The sequence below is a fragment of the Schistocerca nitens genome, chromosome 8 (assembly GCF_023898315.1).
Source record: "Schistocerca nitens isolate TAMUIC-IGC-003100 chromosome 8, iqSchNite1.1, whole genome shotgun sequence".
In the NCBI taxonomy this organism is placed as follows: Eukaryota; Metazoa; Arthropoda; class Insecta; order Orthoptera; family Acrididae; genus Schistocerca; species Schistocerca nitens.
In genome coordinates, this window is record NC_064621.1 from 85,222,962 (window position 1) to 85,237,843 (window position 14,882).

The window sequence follows — 14,882 nt, forward strand, 5'->3', positions numbered from 1 at the left end:
ATCTGGTTATTAACATGTACGAAAACTATTCCTTAAAATATCCTTCTCATTCTGTTCTGCAGCCTCTCTTGATATGGTTGCATCTCTAATGACCTTGACGTCAACAAGGCATTAAATATTTAGTCTTCCTCCTCTATTTTTGCAGACTACAGATCCTGTGTGAGTTTACAATTTATCTTTGATTATTATTTCCCCAAATCCTTCTACTGTTTTGTCAGATGAATGTCCCTATGTTTCAAAAATCTGTTATTATTATGACATCCTATAACTAGGGCCACATGTAAGTAGATAATTGCTTCTTTCTAGATTTGAATGGCCAGTTGGTCAGTTGTGTACATCAATTGTGTACCTGACCTCTCACTGCTACATGTAGTATTTGCAAATGTTCTGTAGGAGATTAATTACACAGTGAAAAACACAGCTGAGTCACTGTAAGAGAGAAAACTGACCAGAAACATCTGCAGAAGACAGTACAAAATAAAAGAAACAAAATAAAGGCATTAGAAAATATGATTAAGTAGAGTGAAGAAAGAAAAATATGATACAAAGTGAAAGGGACTGTACAAAGATAAATATGTGTAAAAGACACTGAAAGTATACTGCAAAGAAAATGGTACGCATTTGAGCAGATAGATGTCTACAGGAGTTAATGTATACAAGCACAGCTGCTACTGATTTTTATTAAATGGCAGTTTAATACATAAATAAAATTGCTGCAGTCTTCAAAAGATGGTTAAATGTTAAAATATAAGCTTACATATGGACATGTGTTGGACAAAATAATATGAATATCCTGATAAAACACTCAGTTTTCAGAATTTGTTCCATCTCTAATTAATCTCTTCCTCTGAAACACAATTAATGGCTTTTTAAGGTCCTCTGGCATCTCTTAAAGAATTTGAACAGTTTTACTCTGAAGAATGATACTATTTTCCATTATTGCTTAGAACTGATATGAAAAATCCCACATTGATTCATAATGCTGTGACAATTAGTATAAAGAAATGTAAAAGCAGCACAGATGTCAAGCATAAACATAAAATGGAATTGAAGATTTCGTGCACTCTGTAAGGTTTTAAAACAAAGTAAGTCACATTAATATGCAATTTAAAATTACCCACTGGTTAAAATATTCATGTTTATCTCATGCAGATTTTGAAATGCCTCTTTACTCAGTTCGAGAATGATGTCTCTAACCAGTGACTCAAGAATTCATTCAGAAATTGAGCAGTCAGAAGTGTTTTGGGATGGAGACTACTCGAATGATTGGCTGCTTCCAGATGGAAAGATTTATCTACTTGGCTTACGTAAATCTTGAGCATTGTGCTTATGTCAGGTCTTCCTGTTGACTAGAAAGTTCTTTTTTAATGGACACCAACTCATCCAGAACTCATCAATTAATAGATTGCATATCATCATTAGATGTAAAGATTATGTTAGTAATTGACAGTATAGATGTAAAGATTATGTTAGTAATTGACAGTATAGACTCATCCAACAAAACATTCATAATGTGATAATCAAGTGAGCATGAAGACTCATTTATTTCTGCTGCATAACACATTACTGTGATATCACACGTCCTTCAAATGTTTCCTGTAGAAGGAATTCTGATAAGCAAATACTTTGCAGGTGCTTAGATCACTGATGTCAGAATTCAGTGATTAATAACACAAACGCACTATGTTTAGTTTCATACACATCATAGAATTATTTATAGATATTTGTGATAGCATGTATAAATGACTATTATATTACACTTCACAGTGGAATACCAACAACATAAATTAGGACAGACTGCTACTCACCACATGGACGTGGTACTGAATGGCAGATAGGCACACTCGAAGGTAGACCAAATCTTTGGACACAGTCCCTTAGAAAACCACACACACACACACACACACACACACACACACACACACACGGTCTCTGTTGTCTCCGTGCACTAAGGCCTTTGTGTCAAAGTGTTTGTGAGTTGAGTGCCTTAGACAGTGTGTGTGTGTGTGTGTGTGTGTGTGTGTGTGTGTGTGTGTGTGTGTGTGTGTGTGTGTGTGTGCGCGCGCGCGTGCGTGCATGCGTGTGTGTGTGGTTTTCTAAGGGACTGTGTCCAAAGATTTGGTCTACTTTCGAGTGTGCCTATCTGCCATTCAGCACCTCCTCCATGTGATGAGTAGCAGTCTGTCCTAATTCATATTATTGTGTTTCACTAAAATGCTCAAAACTATGGTGAGGAACTTCCACATGTTACTAGATGACCTGTCAACTTAAGTTAAAAATATAAGGACAAACGTTCAAATTTTTCTTTTTGCTGGAGGGCTACTGAGTCAATGAATGGTTAAAAGAGCATAATCAAAGTGAAAAATATATATTTCTATCTCGGGTTCGGTAAGTGAATGCAGCAATTCCTCTTCGATGGGTCCATATTATTGACATTAAATTCTAGAAAGGAGTAAAAGTATTGGGATGGAAGTGTTAGAATCTCTAAAATATTGAACAGCGGATGGCAGGAAGTTCAAGAACTGATGCAGAAGATCGTTTTGATAAACTATTTACGTGTAAAGAATTTTCATTGTAAATTTTATTTATTAAATCTAATGTTTGTAAGGTAAAATGTTTATTTTCAGATTCATATCAATGAAAATAATCCATTTTTGAAAATATAATGAAATTGGATAAATAAAAAATCCACTCATCAAGTGGCGGCAGGAGAAGACACATAAACACATATAAGTTTTGAAAATATAATTGGATAAATAAAACACACAAACACATATATAGGTTAAGGAAATGAGCAAGCTTTCACAGCCTTCTCATCTCATCCAGTAAGTGTCACCTGACACGAGGTTCTGGATGCCTTTTCTGAGCTCTCCCAATTTCCTAAACCTCACCAGTCCATTTTCTTTATCCCTCTCCATTCCCCTTCAACCCTTCTACCAGAAGAAAGAGCTACTGACTCTGATAGCTTGCACATTACCTTAACCTTTATACATGTTTTCTCCTGCCACTGCTTGGCAAATAAATTTTTAATCCATCCAATTACACTGAGGTGACAAAAGTCATGGGATATTGATAGGCACATATACCGGTACATATGGCAGTAGTACCACATACACAATGTATAGAAGGAAAGTGTATTGGTGGAACTGTCATTTGCATCCAGGTGAGTCATGTGGAAAGGTTTCCAGCAAGATGACGGTCACATGATGGGAATTAACAGACTTTGAGTGCGGAATGGTAGGTGGAGCTAGATGCATGGGACATCTATTTTGGAAATTGTTAGGGAATTCAATATTCTGCAATCCATAGTGTCAAGAGTGTGCAAGACTACCACATTTCAGACGTTATCTCTCACCAATGGCCTTCATTTAATGACCGATAGTGGCAGTGTTTTCTTAGAGGTTTCAGTGCTAACAGACAAGCAACACTGTGTGAAATAACCACAGAAATCAAATTGGAGATGTACAACAAATGAAACTGTAAGGACAGGGAGGCAAAATTTGGCATTAATGGCCTATCGCAGCAGACGACTGACACGAAGGCCTTTGCTAACAGCACGATAACAGCTGCAGCCCTTCTCCTTGCACTGTGACCATATCAGATGGACCACAGACAACTGAAAAACTGTAGCCTGGGCACATGAGTCCTGATTTCAGATGGTAAGAGCTGATGGTAGCGTTGAGTGTGATGCAGACCCCATCAAGCCATGGACCCAAATTGTCAATAAGGCATTATGCAAGTTGGTGGTGACTCCATAATGATGTAGGCTGTGTTTACATGGGATGGACTGTGTCCTCTGGATGTTCAGCTACTTGGAGACCATTTCCTCCACTTCATGGGCATCATGTTCCAAACAACAATGGAATTTTTACAGATGTAAATGCACCATGTCATTGGGCCACTACAGTTCGTGATTGGTTTGAAGAATATTTTGGGCAATTTGATCAAAGGGTTTGGCCACACTGATCACCCAACATCCAGTTGAACATTTATGGGACATAACCGAGAGCTCAATCTGTGCACAAAATCCTGCCCCTCCAACACATTCTCAACTATGGACAGCTATGTAGGCAGCATGGCTCAATATTTCTCCAGGGGTCTTCCAAAGACTTGGTGAGTCCATGCCATGTTGAGTTGCTACACTACACTGGGCAACAGGAGACCTGACATGATGTTTGGAGATATCCCATGACTTTTGTCACCTCAGTGAAGATTTTTAGATGAGATCATTTCTATTTTTGGCTGTTAAAACATTATTTGCAATAAAAAATGTTTTCACAGCCAAAAGCAGAAATGATTTTCATTCACAGAGACTGTGGACCCAATTATCATCATACTTCAGTGTATATTACTCGTTCATATTGACATATACTGGAAACTCATATTCATTTATTGTTAACAGAGTTGCCTCAGACAGTATAGATACAGAATTGTCACCTCACAACAGTCAGAGGAAAGTTACAAAAGAACACATTCACTTGGGCATAATGCTCACTGACGAGCAGAGGACTGACCCTGACTTTCTTATATAACATGTTGTGTAGTTAGTGTGAATGGATAACTACATTTTGTCCTTAATGGCCCTGTTTCAGTGAGATCATTATTTTATTCATGAGGGAGATTCTGTGACTCTGCAAACAGACCAATCCATACTGTTAATTTTGTACAAGTTCTGCATCACAGTTGCTGGCCTCTTGTAACTACCATCTGTCTAACATTATCAAGAATAATTTCTAACTTTGGACATGCCATCTTAAAAATAAATCTCAGTTATGCTCAATAAGGTATCTAGAGAGCACAGTGATCATAAAACTGAAGTGACACCCTCAACTTGGAGCAAGTTGTTCACTCACTAAGCAATATGGACATCAGAACTATTGTCTGAAGGAAGGAATGAATTGGCAATGGCAACAGAAAATGAAACTACAGGAGCCCTCACACACTCAATATTTCTTGTGCAATACTGAGTACTGCACAATAATATTAACCATCTGACAAGGGAATGACCCAGTCTGACATGTTGAAACCCACCCTGAAATTTTTTACATAGGGAGAATACAATGAAAGAAATGCACTGTCAAAATTTTAGCTGCTTAGGTGAACTGCAAGTATCTTTTTTTTTTAATTGTTGAAGTTAGTAATTTTTCCCACAAGAAGAAGCGATTATGAGAATGGTTTCTACAGTCCTCTCCTGCTTAGTGCATGATCAGCCATGACTGAGCCTAGTGCCACATTGCACAAATATCCATATAGTGACGTGTAAATGTGAGGCACATAAACCACACAAAAAGTCACACATTATTAATTTTTTGAATAAGAAGCAGTTCATATTGACAGGTAAACTACTGCTGATGTGATCCTTACAAATGCGACTAGCAGAGGATAAGAAATCAAGGCAATGTTTGATGTTACAATAAAGGCAACTTTCATCAACCAGGATTTGTTGAAATGAAATATTTGTTAGACATACATTATTTTATAACAATTCCTGTAGCACAGTTCTTCTGATAATTTTTGAACAATCTACGAGGGCGGTTCAGAAAGTAACCTCCGATTGGTCACAGTGCGGGTTGTGGGGGGAGTAGCGACGCCATCTGTGCGTTCACGCACTCAACAGGTCAGTCGGCATCAAGCCGTGGTCGAGTGAACGTCGTACCTGCGCTAGTTTAGTTTTAGTGGCAGTTTGAAATGTGTGCTGCAATAGAAAACCCCGCCAAATGTGAAGTGCGTGCTGTCATAAGGTTTTTTACAGCCAAAGGATATTCTGCAGCAGCTATTCATCGTGAGCTTTGTGTCGTGTACAGACCAAGAGTTATGAGTGAAGGAGTTGTCCGTGAATGGGTACGTTTATTTAAAAGTGGACGAGAAAACGTTCATGATGAAGAGAGGAGTGGTAGACCATCATTGGTGACTGACGAACTCGTTCAGACAGTTGATGCAAAAGTTCGTGAAAATCGACGTTTCTCAATGTCGGAGTTGTCTACTGGTTTTCCACAGATTTCTAAGACTCTCTCGTACGAGATAGTGACAGCAAGTTCTGTGCACGATGGGTGCCCAAAATTCTTACCGACCACCACAAAACTCAAAGAATGGCCTCTGCATTAGACTTTCTGTCACGTTATGAGGACGAAGGAGAACCATTGTTAAACAGAATCGTGACCGGTGACGAAACCTGGATTAAGTACGTGAACCCTGAGACAAAAGAACAATCAAAGATGTGGGCACATTCAAATTCGCCTACCAAACCAAGAAAAGCCTCGCAAGATTTTTCTGCCAGAAAACTGATGGCAACGGTGTTTTGGGATGCCAAAGTGGAGTTGTTGGTTGAATTCATGGAACGTGGTACGACCATTAATCAAGACGTGTACTGTGAAACAATAAAAAAGTTACGACGGGCTATACATAACAAACGCCGTGGTATGCTGACTTCCGGTATCGTTTTTTTGCACTCTGCTTGCAGAACAACGGCCCTTCTTGAGTCCTTCAAGTGGGACGTTATCAACCATCCACCTTACAGCCCAGACCTGGCGCCAAGTGATTATCACCTCTTCATGCATTTGAAGAAATGGCTCGGGTCACAGCGGTTTGATGACGACGAAGAGCTCAAAGATGCGGTCACAGGCTGGCTCCAGGCACAAGCGGGTGATTTTTATGCAGAAGGAATTTCAAAGCTTGTGAAGAGATACGACAAGTGCCTCAATCGCTATGGAGACTATGTAGAAAAATAGTGCAAAGATGTAGTTGTAAGATGTATATATTAAAATATTTTTATTTAACTTGGTGTATTTTTTTAAATCAACCGGAGGTTACTTTCTGAACGGCCCTCGTATATTTAACTGGTAATGAAATAGTTACTTTCTTTTATTTCCCATCTCATCACAGTAAAGTGAAGTGTCATTTGAATAAAGAAAACTAACATTTTCCTTACACCAGGAACACCTGAGGAAAGAAAAATTAATTCATCTGGACACTTCACAGTAATCGTTAGTTGTATTTAGACAGAACTTACGTGTAGTAAGAAATGGCCGAGACTATTGCTGTATACCAGGCATGTTTAATGAAATTTGCAAAACTTGCCAATGAAAACTCCATCCCGAGATGCTGGAGTTGGCGGTCACATGTGTGTGAGGTGTGCTTGCTTTTGTGTGTGTGTGTGTGTGTGTGTGTGTGTGTGTGTGTGTGTGTGTGTGTGCAGACGAAGGCTGTGGCTGAAAGATACATGTGAGTGTCTTTTAATCGTGTCTTTCTGCAACCTGATATGTCTTCTTTACAGTAGGTAGGCATCTATCTATTCCTACATTGTTGATATTGATACCTAGTATCTCCATTGTTTGATTTAAAAATACTTTTCATAGTTGAAAAAATTCTTTATCAAGAGGCTAAGTCACACTGATTGTTCCAGGTGGCATCTGAAATATGTCAATAGTCTTTTCATCCTTCTCCTCAAAGAGAGAGGTGTATTTATCTCCAGGACATGTGTCCAACAAAAGCAATGGAAAAAGCAAGAAATCGTTGTGAATGAAACATAAAAAATTATTCTTCGTTATTCTTCCAGATTCTGATATGCTGATTATAATATATGTTCCACTAACCAGTCCTTTTTTAAATTTTTGGTCTTAATTTGGCTTGCATACCCCACAGACAGTTATTAACTGTTGAAACATTTATCCACTCGTTTTATCACTGCACTGCTGTATACTAATATGTCATAGCATTAATTGATTGCACGACAGACTATCTTCATCTTGAAATGATAAAGTGTGATTTACTCACAGATCTTTTATGAAACCTGACTGATTGGCTTTAAACAAAGCAGTGTGGGTATAACAGCAACTTTTTTCTTCACACCAACTATGAATTAATGGCATCTCCTCTATACATTTATTTAAAGTAAACTCCATAATTTTGTGAGTTTCTATACTGTATGGTTCCTTGAATCTGCTTAACCAGTTTAAAGAAGCTTTTGAATCAGCAATGTTCATTTTCTTCCACACTTTTACATGTTTCATTTTGATGCATATTTACTACTTTGTGAAAGCCTTTCTTCCACTTACACAGTTATCAGAGAGATTTTATGAAGCAAAACCAGGTTTTCACACTGCTTAACATTAAGTATTAAACACAATGTATATTAATTCAGTTCTATCTCCATTGATAACACTTACGATACCTTAAACATAAGTGGTAATTATTATGGATACTAAATGAGCAGCAAATTTGAGCGAAGAGTAACTGCAGGCAATTGTTTCACAGAAGCTATAATCAGCAACTGAACTTCACTTTACAAATCACAGCTATGCCGGGTTGTGTTACCTGTTTACTGGCGCACTGTCAATTAAGGATATGCCCTGCTCTGTTGCACATGCGCAGCCTGCTACAGCTTCGATAGGGGTATACATTCCTCCAGCTGCATGGAGAGCTACAAATTTGGTAATTTTCAACGGAAAAAAAACTTACAGTGCATCTTAGCAGCTGCAAATATTCTGGAAATGGAAAGTGCTATTGATGTGCAATTTTTACAGAATGGATTGTTAGCCAATAACTAGATTTTAGTAATACCTAGAAAGTGTATTTTTAGAGCAAACATACATATTTTTAAATGGAACAACGCCAATTGACATTAAAAAACTAAAAGTGGGGTAAATTAGAATGTCAGTGGTGTTTGTCACAGGACTCTAGTGTGTCATTTACGACATATTGTACTTTGAAAAGCTCCACACCTGATGCTTGTTTGTGCTGTTCAACCCGCATAGCTGCTAGTTTCAATGTTGTCATGTTTGCTTATGGTGAGCTTGTGTGTCCCTTGAATGCACTGCGACTTGCTAATCAGTTGGTGTGTGACAGTCCAAATAGTATGTTATGAATGGACAATGGGATTTATTAATGCAGAAAAAGCAAATATGCTCATGGTGCATGGAGAGTGTAGAAAGAATGCAGTTCATTTTTTTACGGTGTATGCAGCAAGATATTCCAGTAAACATCAACCATCTTGGCAATTATTTATCAACCTCTTCCACCATTTGCATGAAATTGGTAGTGTAACACCAACATAATATAACAGAATGAAATAAGTGATGACAGAAGAGGAGGAAATCAATGTTCTTGCTGCAGCTGCCATTGATCTGCATGTTAGCTCCCATGCAACCACATGAGGAAATGGTATGAGTCAGGCACGCGTCTTATGCATTCTCCATCAGCACAGGTTCCATCCCTACCATCTCTCTCTCTATCAGGAGCTGCATTGAAATGCTTATGAGGATCATGTTAACTTTTGTACATGGGCATCAAGACATGATACTCCAGATGTATCATGTATCTTGGTAGTTGATGAAGCCATACGTATCAATCATAGAATCATGAACAAGTAAATAGCGGAAACATATATTGTTGGTCTACTGACAATTTGCTTTGGCTTTGTCAGGTGGCACATCAGCGCCCATGGAGTGTAAATGTGATAATGAAGAATCAGCTCATTGGCCGTGTTTGATAGATGGAACAATGAACATACACAAGTGTCCCAGCATCCTAACAGACCATCTTCCATGGGTACTTGAAGACGTTTCTCTGTAGATTAGAAGGCAGTGTGGGAATTTTTTAAAAAAAGATATCTCATAAATGATTCAGATTAGAATCCTGTGACAAACATCACTGACATTATAATTTACCTTACTTTTAGTATGCTGATGTCAATAGGTATTGTTCCATTTAAAAACTGCATGCTTGCTCACAAAATACACTGTCTAAGTTTTATTAGAATTTGTGTACAATGTAAGTCCCTGAGTACCAATCCATTCTGTGAAAACCACACATCAACATCATTTTCCACTTCTGCAATATTTGTGGTCTAAATTTTATGTGATTCACCCTGTATAAATTGAATGAGGGATACCAGAATATCAAAAATAGTTCTTCAATATAAATCTTTAATGAGTAGAAGAAATTAAATCATGGGCAGTCACTTTACAATGGAAATAAGATACAGCACCAAACTTTTCACTGTAAAATTTTTGTCTGTTGCACAGGAGTCACTCTGTAGAACTTTCTGTTTAAAAGCAATCATCTTACATCACACTATAAATTAGTAATACACAGTGTGTTATGATTAAGACCATGAACAATGAGAACACAGTATTTATGAAAGTAATAAAGAGTCAGGTAAATTTTAATAAAAATAATTTAGACAAGCACTGAAAAAAATAATCCTTAGCTCTGCATACATCTAGCTTTTGCATGCTCGACAATCTGCAGAACCAATAGCTTCAAATTCTCTTGAAACATTATAAATGATGTATTAAAACTACAACGGAATATTTGAATTATTCATAAATTTTACCTGACAAGGCCATCATTGTAAACATATACTCGAAGCGGATCACAAGATGTAATCAAAACATAGAGTCGGAGATCAAACTTGAATCCATCCACCAGAAATGGCTGAAAAGGTTAGAATCAATATAACAGACTAGACTATACTGTTCAATTGTAGTATAAAATGCAATAAGCGGTATATTTTTAAGTTGACTTTTAGTCTATCTGAAGACAGATAACAAATCAAAGTATTGAGTTTGAAAATGGTCCAATACACAAATTACAAGACGTTTTAATGAATATGTAGTGAAAATTGACAAACTCTGGCAGACAGAAACTCAAATATGGACTTACTACTTACTGTGAACAGTCGCTTTAACAATTAGGTTGTCTGAGCACACCTCAAAGTCTGACTCAAACTTTCAGTGTCACTAATGTTTCAACCTATGAGTTACAAACTCTAAATTAATTTGGGAATAGTAGCACTTTGGCAGTGGAATCAGTGGACAACGAGGGCTTACCCTGCCACAATGGAAATAAGTTCAAATGGCTCTGAGCACTATGGGACTTAACATCTTAGGTCATCAGTCCCCTAGAACTTAGAACTAGTTAAACCTAACTAACCTAAGGACATCACACACATCCATGCCCGAGGCAGGATTCGAACCTGCGACCGTAGCGGTCTCGCGGTTCCGGACTGCGCGCCTAGAACCGCGAGACCACCGCGGCCGGCTGGAAATAAGTGAAATGAATTGAATGCACTGAAACAAAATGAATGGGTTGATGGCAAGGGGTAACAGATCACTTTGGCATAATGCATTCTGTTATACTTTACCCTTTCAATCCAACAAATGATGTCTGTGACTTTTAAAAAGGAACTTACTTTCTTAGTTTATTTTGTTTTGCAACCCACCTTCCACATGTGGAATTTTTGTTTTGTTTGAACACAAACTGTACGCTGGGGCATATGCAGCATATTTGCAAATTGGCGTTCTGTTATTATGGCATGTTGTGACACTTGCTGCAACGATCGATTATTCCACGCCACTTATGTCCCACCTAAGATGTACATACTGACCCACAGAATCCTCTGAGAGTTGGAAACTTTGTCATTCACGTCTCCAACTTTCCAGGCTGACATGGGCATTGTAACAGAAGAAATGGAGGCTGAAGCCAGATACCTTGGCCACGGAATGTATGCAACTATTTTCAAATGCCAGAAGGCAAAGTTTAAATCTACGGCAACTGTAAAATACACACAAATGTATCGTTATAGACACATGATAGATCACAATGGGGATTAAATCAATGAAAATCCAATGATGTGCAATAATGTAGTAGTGCTGTTCACCTGTGGATCACTTTTATAAGGATATTTGTACATGCCATAGTATTACAATTTAAGAACAACAAAAATAGCATAATTCATATACACAAGCATTTACATACTAACAGATCTAGTTTGACAAAGAGGGACAGGTAGTCGGCCGTGGCCTTAAAGTAGCTACCTCATTTGGCTTATCTCTATTGTACAGTACTGGTTTGCAAACAAGTTACACTCCTGGAAATGGAAAAAAGAACACATTGACACCGGTGTGTCAGACCCACCATACTTGCTCCGGACACTGCGAGAGGGCTGTACAAGCAATGATCACACGCACGGCACAGCGGACACACCAGGAAACGCGGTGTTGGCCGTCGAATGGCGCTAGCTGCGCAGCATTTGTGCACTGCCGCCGTCAGTGTCAGCCAGTTTGCCGTGGCATACGGAGCTCCATCGCAGTCTTTAACACTGGTAGCATGCCGCGACAGCGTGGACGTGAACCGTATGTGCAGTTGACGGACTTTGAGCGAGGGCGTATAGTGGGCATCCGGGAGGCCGGGTGGACGTACTGCCGAATTGCTCAACACGTGGGGCGTGAGGTCTCCACAGTACATCGATGTTGTCGCCAGTGGTCGGCGGAAGGTGCACGTGCCCGTCGACCTGGGACCGGACCGCAGCGACGCACGGATGCACGCCAAGACCGTAGGATCCTACGCAGTGCCGTAGGGGACCGCACCGCCACTTCCCAGCAAATTAGGGACACTGTTGCTCCTGGGGTATCAGCGAGGACCATTCGCAACCGTCTCCATGAAGCTGGGCTACGGTCCCGTACACCGTTAGGCCGTCTTCCGCTCACGCCCCAACATCGTGCAGCCCGCCTCCAGTGGTGTCGCGACAGGCGTGAATGGAGGGACGAATGGAGACGTGTCGTCTTCAGCGATGAGAGTCGCTTCTGCCTTGGTGCCAATGATGGTCGTATGCGTGTTTGGCGCCGTGCAGGTGAGCGCCACAATCAGGACTGCATACGACCGAGGCACACAGGGCCAACACCCGGCATCATGGTGTGGGGAGCGATCTCCTACACTGGCCGTACACCACTGGTGATCGTCGAGGGGACACTGAATAGTGCACGGTACATCCAAACCGTCATCAAACCCATCATTCTACCATTCCTAGACCGGCAAGGGAACTTGCTGTTCCAACAGGACAATGCACATCCGCATGTACCCCGTGCCACCCAACGTGCTCTAGAAGGTGTAAGTCAACTACCCTGGCCAGCAAGATCTCCGGATCTGTCCCCCATTGAGCATGTTTGGGACTGGATGAAGCGTCGTCTCACGCGGTCTGCACGTCCAGCACGAACGCTGGTCCAACTGAGGCGCCAGGTGGAAATGGCATGGCAAGCCGTTCCACAGGACTACATCCAGCATCTCTACGATCATCTCCATGGGAGAATAGCAGCCTGCATTGCTGCGAAAGGTGGATATACACTGTACTAGTGCCGACATTGTGCATGCTCTGTTGCCTGTGTCTATGTGCCTGTGGTTCTGTCAGTGTGATCATGTGATGTATCTGACCCCAGGAATGTGTCAATAAAGTTTCCCCTTCCTGGGACAATGAATTCACGGTGTTCTTATTTCAATTTCCAGGGGTATATTTAGTTATGCAAAAGATCAGTTCTACACTGTTCATTCATTTCTCATTCCCAGACACTGCAAGTACTTCACACACACTGTTTCATAATGTATCGCAACTTCCTATTTGCTAGCCTGAAAAGCTGAGTCAGCATCCCTCTATAACAAGTGACACACTGATCTCAGAAAGAATGTAAGGTATTAGTACTATACATTGCATAACTCTGGGAGTATGGTTTTTTGAGAAACGAAAAGTAGAAGGAAAAAATATAATGTGAAAGCCTTATGTGAAATCATAGATATTTGTTATCATTATCATTATTTATCTGTGTTATATTCTTTACACAACCCCTATTCTGAGTTATCTAAATAATCCAGCACTGTACAGAATGTGTTACCTTAACTGCTTTTTAAATTAAGCTTGTTTTAGTAATCTCTTTAATCTCTTTGGGGAATTTATTGTACAGTTTAGTCTAGATCTTCTAAGGCCACGGACATTGCTGTTTGTGCAGTTATTAACAACTGATTGGTAAATGCATTCCCACTGTGTAGTCAAAGTCCTCACTGTTTTATACAAATCTTTACAATGAGCTTGACTACTATTCTAAATAATTATTCTTATGGACCTTTTTGCAGTTTGAAAACAATGTTCATATTCTCTACATTTGTTCCTAAGAAAAGAATCTCAGCTGATTAAGTTTCTTTTGAGAGTGCAGTACTAAAGTTGTAATAGGAGATTAATAAATAGTTCTTCATGAAAATAAGAATGGTTTTTCTGCAAATTTTGGTAGCTTGTATGGGATCAACTGAATGAGTAATGTCACAGTTTTGTCACCTAATCTGCGACACATATGACGAATTTTTCTGAATGCTGTTTTGTCTGCCATAATGTAGCAGTTCACGTTTTAAAGATGACTGGCAATAGCAGAGTGACACAAGGATAAATTTTAAATGTGATGAAAGGAGATCTAGCTCTACGTAAGTTAGCTTTGGGACAGTTTTAGATGACAAAAGAAATCAGAAAAGCCTGAGAGAATTTTCTGGTTTTACTTTTCAATCACTAGCTGGTGAACTTGAAGCTAAGAAGTCATTCATTGGAGAATCACTTTTAGAACTGGAGTCTAGAGCAATCTGAAGTATATGGTGTACATATAGTGGGATGACTATCAAGATTTGTTATTATTTATTCAACACCAACAAACTCATGGCCAGAATTAATGATGACACAGAATGTCTAGTAAGTGGATAAAGGATGGAAAAGACCCATCATGGTTTAATAACGAAGTTTGGTGGATGCTGAGGAAGCAGAAGCTGTTGCACTATAGGTTCAAAAGGGAACACACAAATGACAGCAAGTGAAGGTTAGTAGAGATTCATGCATCATGAACTGTGAAGTCATTCTCACAAAGAAATAACAAAAGTTACAGAAACAAGAATTTAAACTTCAGTAAGAAAGATGCTTAAGTCTGAAGTAATAAAAATACTAAAAGTGCGGCTTGGAATCCAAACAAAAAGTGTTTCAATTGTGGTGCCATTGACCACAGGTCAAGTGATTGCAGCCATAAGATCAAGGGAAAGAGATGCAAACATTGCTGAGAAGGGTATTAACAACTGTA

At 39.3% G+C, this 14,882-nt stretch overlaps 1 protein-coding gene across 1 annotated transcript in view; it reads right to left on the bottom strand.

Annotated features, from left to right (window-relative positions):
• Positions 1–14,882, bottom strand: part of LOC126199400 (tubulin polyglutamylase ttll6-like) — a gene marked incomplete at its 5' end in the record, with an annotated part of 426,833 nt that overhangs the window by 344,361 nt on the left and 67,590 nt on the right. The window contains one exon of the mRNA XM_049936319.1: positions 10,334–10,434. Coding sequence (XP_049792276.1) covers positions 10,334–10,434 — 101 coding nt within the window. The remainder of the gene's footprint in view (positions 1–10,333; positions 10,435–14,882) is intronic.